Source organism: Plectropomus leopardus, chromosome 14 (assembly GCF_026936395.1).
Source record: "Plectropomus leopardus strain MGB_pleo_1.0 chromosome 14, ASM2693639v1, whole genome shotgun sequence".
Taxonomy (NCBI): Eukaryota; Metazoa; Chordata; class Actinopteri; order Perciformes; family Serranidae; genus Plectropomus; species Plectropomus leopardus.
Window position 1 is genome coordinate 16,109,075 of NC_142189.1, and position 12,387 is coordinate 16,121,461.

Consider the following 12,387-nt stretch of genomic DNA (forward strand, 5'->3'; position numbering starts at 1 on the left):
TGGGAACCACTAAACTGGGTGATTCTTTTATCTTTATCATTTATCTTATTTGCTGTACTGATAAAAACATTATTGTGAAATATTTCATATTTCCCCTAAAAGCAAAGCATCACTTTGATGGGATATAACTATAACACTGTGTAAGTAATTTCACACATACAGGCACTTATCATAAATGAATATAAAAAACTGAAAGGGATGAGGTTTGCTTAATTGTTCATGACAGATGCTTTAACCTAAATTAAATCCTGGATCTCTTTTTTACCTAATAATCTTTGTGATACCTCTATGAACATGATGTTGAACTGGAATTTAATTTGACTATTATGGAAAAACAAAAGTTTTATATACAGTTCTGGCAGTTTGGGATCACAAATTCTGCAGACAAAATTTTGGCTAATACCTAAAAACTTACAGATGACCTCTACAGTCTTGGCACTCACTGCCTATTATAAAGCTGAATGCAAAACTTTCTAAACCAACTGTTTTGTAGAAGATCTGTCTGAGTCATATTAAAGGTTTGTTCTCTGAGGAGCCTTCACAGACACGAGCAATAAACTTATTGTAGTCCCATAAATTCAAAACAGACATTATTATGAACTCCACCTGTAGAATTTTCCAGGGCTGCAACAGTCTGGGGATGATTAGACGAGGAAGACAAAGCTTATTAGCAAAGCTTTTACTAAGCTAGAAGTATTTGTTTACAAAATTTTAGTTTTGATAATATTTACCTTCATTTTTTTTGTACTCAGTCCTTGTATTACACTTTCCCATTGTTTGTTTTTGTCTTGTGCCATTCAGTATGTTTGTGTTTGTTACATTTCTTTGTGAAACATTATTAGCAATTGGGAAAATGCACCAGGAAATCATCCTGCTGCTCTATTCCTTAACAGCTGTGTAAGTTATTCCTCAAAATCTTCCATCCATCATCATCCAGCTGTTAATGCTCTATACCTGTGGGGATTGTTGGAGTCAGTTACCTGCTAAAGTTTTATTATTCCTACCATGAGCCAAACATTAAGCCCATCATTCACTCTGGCTGTGATGAAAAAAGCAGAAAGCCCAATACCAAATTCATATCCTGCATTATGTCACTGCAATATCTGTATTTTGGAGTATTGCCAAGGGTTACCACTGACACAAGTAGTTTTCAATTTTGGCTGTCCGAATATGTGAACCTAGAAATTGTCATTAAAAAAACACCAACATGTTTTGGTGTAGTTTTTTGACTTGCAATTTTGCATTTGACTCTCAGTGAGCTGTTAAGAACAAATTCATTTTAATTTGGCTTCATTTAACCAAGAGAAAAAGCAAGGCCGTGGCCATGGCGTTCACACTATGCACTCTACTTTACTGTACAAATATGCAGTAAATAAAAGCAACTGACCTGCTGTCTACATAAATTACACATGTAGTGCAACATACTCTGACTTCACAAAAATAACGTGACAGAGACATTAAAGTTTGTTGAATGAACCTGTGAGCACCATTGTTGGTCACTGAGTTAATGTGTGGCATATTAACTGATGGTCATTTAGCTGTGACAGTTAAGATTTATGATTATTGATTGATTAGTTTTCCCCTAAAAACATTTGTCTCCACAACATACAATTACTGACACTTTTTTAGCAAAATAATATATATATTTTTTCTTTATCAATATATTGGATGGGACATTTTTAGCATACCTGAATACTAGGCATACACATACATAAGAGACAGCTATATATTATTATGTTATTATTGTGAAACATCATATACAGATATAGTTCTACTTTTTTAATTGTCTGCATTTATTTTATTCAGCTGTTTACTGTGAGCACAGATGTAAATAAACTCAAACTCATATATTGTCCCCCCAAGATATTTACGACCTTCAGAAAATACTAATTGAACAAACAAGATAACAACAAATAATCTGATAAAATAAACCGGATTTTGTGGAACAGACATAGACACAGGTAACACGTTTTTAAATCCAGTTTGTAATGAATATATGATGTTGCAGAGAATCTTTTACAAAATCTGTAAAAACTGTTATGCAGTTTTGCATGACATAAAAGAACTTTTCAGTAGTGCAAAACCTTGCACCTCATGTTGCTGTATCGAACAAATAATTCTTTTAATATATTATATTATATTATATTATATTATATTATATTATATTATATTATATTATATTATATTAATTTTCCATACACACACTCTGACCTGTTCTTTTGTTCATGTAACAGTGTTAAATCAATGTGAAGAGTGACACCGTGTGGTGACAAATGGGACCCACAATACTACTTAAAGTCAAGCTGATTCCAGTCAAACACTGCTGATATACTGTGAAGTATACAGAACAAGTGATGTTCTGTTAATAAGGCTCCAGATACAGTATCTAGTTTTAGATTGAAATATATATGAACTGGCATGAATGAAAAAAAAATATATAATACTGACCATCTTTAGAGTTAATGTTAGTATTGGTGGTGGTAGATTACGAGTACATTATTAATACTAAGCTAATTTATTTCATTGTTATGCTTCCTTGTTTTGTTTCATTATTTTTTACTTTATATTTGAGTTCAGTTTTGACTTTTTCGCTCATTGATTAGTTTCTGTGTCTAAACGTTCAACAGTTTTATTAGCCAGCGCTTGTTTCCGACACATAAACTGTGCTTTTGTTGTGAAATTACTCATCGATAGTAATTATGATGGATGCTTTGAATGACCTGCTGCTCCTCTGTAAAATGCATACAAGGCAAGCCCGTGCAGCGCTGTCCAAGAAACCCCATCGACGAGACAAAACTCGAGGCGTGAACGTGGCAGCCATTTTACATCATCAAGAGTGAATGACTGAAGCCGGATCAGTGCCGGGAGTTTTACACTTTTTCTGTCTTTTAAATATCACATTTATCTTCCTAAATAATCAACACCATACACGTTGGTGATCCAGCGGCAGGTAGGGCGAATGCTACTGTTTGGTCACGTGATTGTTGCTTTATTGCTTGCTGAAAAGTCTGAATCGTGCGGTGCTGTTTCAAACAATGTGGAAACTGGTGGTGGTTGGGAACGAGTTCTCCAGACCGGCTTTTTGAAAATGGACTCTTCCTATATGGCGGCACGTTGACAAACCACGCATCTAGCGAGCTAAACGTTTAGCCTCCAAGGCCTCGTTGAATGTGATAGGTTTTAAAAGGCGATTCTTTGTCAAATGGTTAAGTCTTTACCGACAGATGACGTTGTAACAATGGCCTCACTGAAATTCCGTCCGAATTAGCATGCTAGCTCAAGCTAGCCTATTTTGACAGATCATGGAATTGACATGCTCATTGTCATCGTATGCTAACAGCAGCTAGCTGGTAAAAGAAAGCTATTTTAGCGAGAACTCGTGATCCTCCCTTACTATTGTACAAAATACCATGCCCTTTGCTTACTATAAATCCAAGTGCAGACGCTTTCATAGAAAATGCATATTAGCGCGTCTTGTTATTGTCCCAATGAAGGTCCCAAGTTGCTTGCTGTAACATTAGCTGAGCAAACTAGCCCGCTAGCTAGCTAGCCTCAACGTGTGCGAGTCTCCCCGCTTAAATCTAACGTTCACATTAACATCGGCAAAAAATAATTTATTGACCAAGATTTCCAAACGTTACACAATGAAAACTCAAAATTGATTTGCACGATCTCTACACAGTTACTTTCAAAGAAATGTTTTTAACCACAGAAAGCACGTGCTTACCGATATAATGGCATTAATTAACAGACACTCAAAGATATCGGTCGCGTGATATATTTAAGCCACTTGTAGCTTAAAGGCAACGTTAGGTAAGTTAAGGTTAGGCCAGAACAGGAGATTGCTGTCCACGTTTTGCTCAGTCCAGTTGCCGGATACAGTAATGTGATCAGAGAGCAGTTTGCACAAGTTCATGCCTCAGTGTCTGTCTACAAAAACTAATGTGAAGTATTATTTTGGGTGGTCATTAACGTGACGATTTGGAGTATTTTCCTTAGTGTCACAATGTGTTGCTAAAGTGTCAAGAATCAAAATGCAATAGGGTGCACACTTGTTCATTGGTCAGCTACCGGAAACAGAGGCTCACTCTCTGATGGAACACGTGTATCGGCTATCTAGCCTGTGCTGAAGTCAGCAGTGAGAAGGTAAGTTAACATGTAATTTAGAGACCAGAGCGGACAAGGCGTCTACAACAGCAGCCACCAAGAGGGCTGTGATACAGCCGTTAGCAAGTGAACTTGGCACTGATTGCAAAAAACTTTTCAACCCAGAATGGAAAATACTGCCACATGGACACCAACCCTGTAGGTTTTATAAGATTTCACTCAATCTGTTTCTATGGGGAATTAGCTATGTGCATTATCTGTCTTGCGTGCAATGTTCAAACGTCTGTCAACTGCCTATGCACAGGTTTCTGAGCATCTACCTCATGCAAGCTGAAAGCTGCAAGTGTTATGTCAGGATAGTGAAAAGTCTCCAGACTGTGCCGGGGCCACACAACAAAGATAACTTGTTTTGCTCACAGCCACACCCACTGTTTATTGATAATTTGTTCTCATTAATACAAAAGTCACTCTTTATCCAAGATTGTAAATGGTCAAACCATAAAAAAAATAAAAAAAAATAAAAATCTGACAAGTCTGAGACTTTGCACTCTTCTGAACACAACCCAAGTCTTGCCCTTGACCCAGGATTAATTTGGCTCATTGCATTTACACAGATTTCTGGAGACATGGCCACAGAACATATTAATGGAAATGGTCCAGAAGAACCAATGGACACCTCTGCTGCAGTTACCCATTCTGAGCACTTCCAGACTTTATTAGAAGCTGGTTTACCACAGAAAGTTGCTGAAAAACTAGATGAAATTTACATAGCAGGTAAGGCACAATGACTATACTTGCATATTCAAATATGCAATTTTTTTATGTTTATCAATATTCTTGCATGTACTGTCATTTTATCACCTTTTTGAATGGGGGAATTGGGATCATGAAGCAACTTTTTGTGGTTTCCTACCAAAATGGGTACTGCAGTGCTACAAAATATAAAATTACACATTACCAATGTGAAAATGTGTAAATGATTGCAGCATTTGCATTCCCAACATGGTTGCATGATCACTGGTGTCAGGGCGAATGAATTATCCTCTCCCTGGGAGTCTCTTGGTGAGCCTGTCCAGTCTTTCCCATTCATTTCCATAAAGTTTATTCTCATAAAATTATTGCAAATAGATGAACTGGTCTTAAGTATGATATTAGTTCCCAGTTTAGATATCTGTTGCTTTGGTCAGATCTCTACCCGTTTGTATTGGCTGAGCTGCAGTGACAAAATTTGGGGGTCATTTTAGGACTTGTTTGGTAGGTCAGATCTTAAAAAGTACTGGTCTGGCCTTTCAGCCAGATGGGGCCGAGACAGAAACAATGGCAGCAGCTGTCTGGTGTGTGGCTGCCTGGGACAGGTGACGGCCCCTCCATAGAGGCGAATGCAGACCGGCTCATTAGAAGCTCCCAGCCACAGTATAGAGGGGCACTGGCATATCGAGTTGCACTGTCACATCTGTTGTGATTAGTTCTGCAAAAACTCAGTGGTTGGAGAGTAAAGTGCAGCCTGACCACTCAATACAGCTCCATTAGATTAGGCTGGTCCCGCTCCTCCCTCCTAATTGTAGTACTCATTATATACCCATAACACAACGTAAAATATATTTGTCATGCAAAATGACTGGTATGCAAATGTCTCAGTTGTACCTAAATGTTTGCGCTTGAATGATGAGTTAGAGATGAGAACTATCTCTTTTTTTTGTTAGGAGCTCATTGTTTCTCTGTCTTGTCACCTCCTGCTCCAGGTTTGGTGTCACACAGTGACTTAGATGACCGAGCGATTGAGGCTTTGAAAGAATTCAACGAGGAAGGTGCTCTGCAAGTCCTTTTGCAATTTAAGGACAGCGACCTCTCACATGTTCAGGTATGGTTATGGCACTGTCAGTGTATTATCTAGATAACTTGAGCCTTTCTCATACCTTAATACAAAGTGGACAATTGTCTACTGTGACGTGTGATGTGAAATGGCATGATGTAGTTGTATTGTAGTTGCACAATAGCCCTTAGCTGTCCTTGATTTTATCTGCAAGACAGAGTTTTTTGCTGTCTTGTGTAATAGTTTAGGCATTTAGTGTGTAACCAAGAATTAGAAGTTGCCCTAATGATGATTTACATAATTATTGTCTGATAGTACTAAATTGTTGTCCTTTTTCTTTCAGAACAAAAGTGCCTTTCTTTGTGGCGTGATGAAGACGTACAGACAGAGAGAGAAACAAGGGACCAAAGTGTCAGACACCAATAAAGGACCAGATGAAGCCAAAATCAAAGTGAGAACTAATCTTACATCCAGAAAGTTGTATCGGATTTCATGCATGGGACAAAATGTGTGAATGCTCATGCAATTCTTTTTGAGTGTGAAAATATTTTATTTCTATATCCAGGATGCTGTTTTAAAGTTAGACCCATTCAAACAAGATTTTTTTGTTCTTTTTTTACACGGTGTTATTGTGCTTTCCTACAAGTTAACTTTTTGAAATGGTATGTATCCCTTTTTAAACAGACATTCTGCAGTACTGCCGTAAAGAAGATATGCCATTATGCCAGCTTTGCCTTTTTTTTTTTTTTTTTTTTACACTGAACTTTTCACTGTCAGAATCAGAATCAAAAATACTCAATTGATCCCCAGGAAGGAATTGATTTGTTGCTGATATAAAAGATAGAGAGTAGTTGAAATAAGAGTATTAAAATCAGTAATAAATTAAATTATACATTAGAAATCTGAGTATTATGTTTCAAATTCACACCAGTTTGCAAAATATGTATAAAAAAGGGCTTGATACTGTCAATTAAACAGTATATTTTCTGCTATGTTTTCGTAGGCTTTGCTGGAGAGGACTGGCTACACACTTGATGTGACAACAGGCCAGAGGAAGTATGGAGGTCCGCCGCCAGAGTCTGCTCACTCAGGGGCACAGCCCACCATCGGTACAGAGGTACAGAACACGTCACCTTTAAGTTGTACCATTTGTTAAGCATAAAGATGCAAGAATGTTGCACTTCTATTTACTCACTCCAAGTTGTTTGTTCTTGGCCAAGTGCATCAGGTTTCAAACGGTGTCCAAATGATGACATTTTTTTGTCTGCTGTAGTAACCATGGTTACACTGATAGTTTACCGCTAAGAGCTGATTGGATACCTCTTTCCTAAATGCCACCTATCACTTGTTTTCTATCTTAGTTGTCAAGTTAAAGAATTGCTCTCATGCACCATATTTTGCTGTCCTCTCAACCTGCCAGATATTTGTAGGCAAAATCCCCAGAGACCTCTTTGAGGATGAGCTTGTTCCGCTGTTTGAGAAAGCCGGCCCCATCTGGGACCTGCGTCTGATGATGGATCCTCTCAGTGGCCTGAACAGAGGCTACGCCTTTGTCACTTTCTGCACTAAAGAAGCTGCACAGCAGGCTGTCAAATTGGTACGTTTACAGCAAATATGACCAGACAGAGAGAGGGTTTTGCTGCAAGAATTAAGTCAACAAGAAAGCAAAGGGGGTTTCTCTTCATCTTTTACTTACAATCTCCAACATCCTTCTGCAGTGCAACAACAATGAAATTCGACCGGGTAAACACATCGGTGTGTGCATCTCTGTGGCCAATAATAGACTGTTTGTTGGCTCCATCCCCAAGAGTAAAACAAAAGAGCAGATTGTTGAAGAATTTGCAAAAGTCACAGGTGAGTCAGCAACATTCTTTTCTCCTTTCTTTTTTTAATAATCATCAGTGTAGTATTTATTCAGCAGCTTCATTCTTACATTTTAATATTTGCTTTTTGGACAGTTTTATTGAGATGGGCTCTGCCCGTAAGATGTGTAAAGAAATAATCAGTGTGTGAAGCTTTGACAGTCTGTCTGTGTCCAAATGATGACTACATTACTATGCTGGAGTGACTCACGTTACCATGATGGCTTACCGCTAAGATCTGATTGGGCACTAAATGTAGCTAATATCCTTTTTTGGCATAAGACATTTTCTCCACTCGATAAGAGTAAGAGAAAAAAGTTTGTTATAACAGTATCATCAATAAAAAGACAATTTTCCTAATTTGTTTTGAAATCAAGCTTTTAAATGATAGAAATGTATTTTATTTCTAAAGGCAGATTTGATGTCACGGGTTTGTTGGTATGTCATGGATTTAACAGTGAATACCTCTTGAATACATCTAGTTAACCCCCTGCTGTCTTCTCTCCCCCTCTCTCTCCCGTGTCCTGTCTCTACAGAGGGTCTAAATGATGTCATATTGTACCACCAGCCAGACGACAAGAAGAAGAACCGGGGCTTTTGCTTCCTGGAGTATGAAGACCACAAGACGGCAGCTCAAGCCCGCCGCCGGCTGATGAGCGGCAAGGTGAAGGTGTGGGGGAACGTCGTCACTGTGGAGTGGGCTGATCCCATTGAGGACCCGGACCCAGAGGTCATGGCCAAGGTAAGGCACAGGGCCAGAGGTCATTGGTAGCATACTGTCAAGTGGATGTGTCACCAAAATTAATTTTCTTTCTGCCTGTCCTCTGCTGTTGTAGTTTTTTCTGCAAAAAAAAAGCTGAATCTCATGTTTCCATCACTAGGTCAAGGTGCTGTTTGTGAGGAACTTGGCGAGCACTGTCACAGAAGAGATACTTGAAAAGGCCTTCAGTCAGTTTGGCAAGCTGGAGCGGGTGAAAAAATTGAAAGACTATGCCTTCATCCACTTCGAGGAAAGAGATGGTGCTGTGAAGGTATGGACAAAAAGCAATCTTTGTCACTGGACTGACAAACAAGACATTTATCAACTTATGGTTTGTTGTCTTTCAAGTAAAAACATAATTTTATTTTCTTGATCAATTTTGCAGGCTTTGGCTGATCTCAACGGCAAAGACCTCGAGGGAGAGCACATTGAAATCGTCTTCGCCAAACCCCCTGACCAGAAGAGGAAAGAGCGCAAAGCACAGAGACAAGCCGCTAAAACACAGATGTAAGAAGTAACAGTGCAGCTCAAACATGTGACCTTTTTAATCGTGCAGTTAACACATTTTGATATAAATAAGGATGTTTTTGCTGAGTCTGTGTATCATCTTTCAGGTATGATGAATACTATTATTACGGGCCTCCCCACATGCCACCACCGACAAGAGGCAGAGGCAGGGGCGGCCGAGGAGGTTATTCGTACCCTCCTGACTATTACGGCTATGAAGACTATTACGATTACTATGGATACGACTACCACAACTACCGGGGCGGCTACGATGACCCATACTACGGTTATGATGACTTCCAAGGGTCCGGGCGAGTACGAGGAGCGAGGGGAGGAGTCCGCGGCGGTGCTAGTCAGACCAGGGGCCGCGGTGGTGTCACACCAAGGGGCCGAGTGGGCTTCTCCCAGCGAGGGGGCCCTGGAACAAGCAGAGGTAAGTTTAGGTTAGATTAGCATTCATCGTCTCCTTTTAGGAGAAATTTGTCTTGGGACATTCGAGAAAACACAGGCGACACGGCTGCACACGTGTACAGTCAGACTACATGTAACATTCAGTATCACCCAAAGAGTATTGCACAGTGCTCCAGACCCAAGTGTTGCACAGAAGACTTGCATAAAGTAATTGCAGAAAAGTCCTATACAAAAATAGCAAGTGCACTACATTAAATCATTACACAGATGCCCTACACCAAAATTTACTTTTCTTTGTGATACTGTCAGTTTCATAGTTGTTAAAATCGCAGTGCTTTCATTTGTTCCATGTAATTACTGCAAAAGAACTTGTTGCATGGCTCAATTTATTTTGAGTCGGTGCTTTTTAAAACGTGAATATCACAGGAAATACAGCTAGTGAGCTCAGTCTTTTAGTCATATTTTCTGTCTGTGAATCAGTTATTGAAATACTCATTTCAGAAAAAAGGACTTGGGTGGAAGGGGCATACAGATAAATAAATGAACACAGCTGTAGAGAGGGAAAACTGAGTGAAGGTATTGATGATCTTGAAATGATGTTGATTATGATAAAGCTGCACTTTAACTTAAGTCAGACCTGCTTTTTGGCCTCCTGACTAATCCTTGACAGGTGTCAACTTTCAGAGCCGCAAGTCAGTTTGTTTTGCCAGCAGACAAAGGGCACTTACAACATACTTTATTTATTAGAAGGCAGTCTTTTCGGGAAAAAAACGTCATCTTTCTAAATTTTGTGCCATGTTTTTAATCTGTCAGTGAAGGAGAATGTGTTCGAAATACTAATGTTATCTTTCCTGTCGTTGGTCCAGCAGGGAAACGCGGCCGAGGGCGGTCCTGACCTGTCACAGTGGATACTGACTTGATGTGTGGGGTTACACCGTAAGCTGCAATGGATGTTGAAACAAAAAAAAGAGCACGACAAAAAGGTCCAATGATATTCCAGCCTTACAGAAGAAGCACCCCCCCTCCCCCTACCTACCCATGTTTTTTTATTTTTATTTGTTTCTGAAACTGCCACCTTAAAAAAAAAAAGAAAGGAAAAAAAAAGACGATTGAGGATGACGATTCTAAATACTCGCAACAGCCTCTTTGCCCCGAGCCCCTTGTTACAGCCCTGAATGACAGGGATCTATGTATTGCCCTTACAATCTCCCCCTTCCCTGTCCCTGAACATGCCATTTTTAAATAATTATTGAAGAAATTGCACTTTTTAAGTTCTTGGGTTTGAAGTGGCTCAAAGGAGCTTGATGCTATTGTATATTTTTGTGCTAATCGCAATTTTTATTGTCGGAATATCCATGTTCTTAATCGTTTGATCTGGATGTTTGACAGAGAACATTTGCAGGTTTTTAGGGTGTACCCACCTGGCATGGATAAGTCAGGCATTCCAGGAAAGTGGTTCTTTTCAGAACTTGTCTTTAAAGGGTTGGTTGACTACCTCAGTACAGAGGACTAAACTACCCGGCCTGTACTGTAAATAGGGAAACTATATTGATGAAAGCAGGGCTTGTTTTCATACAAAATATGCACAAGAGCTGCAGCGCAAAAACAATGTACTTAATGTAATATAGTCTTTTTAGCTGCAGCTCTGACACTGCAAACAGTCAAACTGGGCATGCAAAACAATCTCATATGATGAGTCTGAACAAGCCCTGCTTTTATCCTATTTTGAACTGAATTAGCCGCCTTGCTTCTTCAGAGTATGTAGTTACTGGTTGTATAGTTTTTCGGATAAAATGTTACTTTTGTAAAGGCTTCAACATCAGAGGCATCCAATTGCCTTTGACTAAAAAAAAAAAAAAAGAATAAAAACAAAAATAAAGCCCTGCAGTGTCCCTTTTGTGCCACTGAATTATTCCAGTGGGTTTGTTTTTATATTGATACAATACATTTTCAAACATCAGAATCATGTAAAACAACCTAATTCAATCCTTCATCATGTAAGATCATGTTAATCATGAATGATCCCTTCCCAGTTCCCAAGACAGCAACTATGAAAAAGATTTTTTGAGTTAATCTTGACAGATGACTGAATTGCCATATTGCCCAGCCAGTGAGCATGTGTGCCTAATGTTAGCTGCTATGATTTGGTGAGGGATCATAGTCACATAGTGGTAGAAGGGATACTGCAGTGAAGGATTTCTATTTCCGGGTATAGCAAAAAGGAAACTGCTCTTCAATCCCAGTTTTCTATACAGTTAACTCCCTCAATAAAATCATAACAACCACCTTTTGAAAAAAAGATGTTAGCAGTTTTAAACTATTGTTGGTGGCCAACAACGTTTTTTGCATTCCTGCAAATAAATTGTTTTATACTGTAAAATGGAGGTGAGTGTAACTTATTTTTGTAATAAAGTTTTTGATTTCTATCTGTGTCTTAGTCTTTGGATAAAATCTTTATGCGGTGCAAATGCTCTGCTGTTAATTGGCTGGTGTTTGATTTAGTTTGACAACAGATCGGTCTCTGAAACTAGTCTTTGTATTTATCAGTGGTTTGAATTTCCCTTTGTGTGATGATAATATTATAGTCATCAGTTAAAATAATGCACTTTGACTATTATAACAGATGAAGTCAGATGAAATAAAACCATCACTGAGAAATTTAGAGAACAAAATATAAAGGGTAATGATCGGGCATAGGATCAGTATATTGAACAATGTTGAAGACTTCAGAGCTGACATTTCTAGATCAAAGCAGAGAAAACACTAGTGCAACTTTTATATCATTTAATGGTTCAGCTCTATTAGAAGTTTCCCCGGCAAAGGTGTAGCTTTAGTTTCAACATTGTGGGGGACACATAAAATGGTTTTTTTGGGGTCCTCTGCCAGGTAATTTTGTTCATATCAACAATTTATGCAACAATTTGAGC

General features: G+C 38.8%; 1 protein-coding gene across 3 annotated transcripts; it reads left to right on the top strand.

Moving 5' to 3' along the window:
* The first annotated feature begins 2,782 nt into the window (after nucleotides 1-2,782).
* On the top strand, nucleotides 2,783-11,886 carry LOC121953428 (heterogeneous nuclear ribonucleoprotein Q). 3 transcript variants are annotated; one of them, XM_042500521.2, is made up of 12 exons: nucleotides 2,783-2,950; nucleotides 4,722-4,881; nucleotides 5,850-5,968; nucleotides 6,264-6,371; nucleotides 6,924-7,037; nucleotides 7,341-7,517; nucleotides 7,639-7,774; nucleotides 8,319-8,524; nucleotides 8,664-8,813; nucleotides 8,928-9,049; nucleotides 9,157-9,482; nucleotides 10,330-11,886. In XM_042500521.2, exons 2-12 carry the CDS (start codon nucleotides 4,734-4,736, stop codon nucleotides 10,353-10,355), a joined length of 1,632 nt encoding a protein of 543 aa, XP_042356455.1. In that variant the 5' UTR covers nucleotides 2,783-2,950; nucleotides 4,722-4,733; the 3' UTR covers nucleotides 10,356-11,886. The 3 variants fall into 3 exon arrangements, with proteins under 3 accessions (XP_042356455.1, XP_042356454.1, XP_042356456.1); XM_042500520.2 differs by having other exon boundaries at nucleotides 2,784-2,950; nucleotides 10,327-11,886; XM_042500522.2 differs by lacking the exon at nucleotides 4,722-4,881 and having other exon boundaries at nucleotides 2,785-2,950; nucleotides 10,327-11,886.
* Nucleotides 11,887-12,387: the final 501 nt, after the last annotated feature.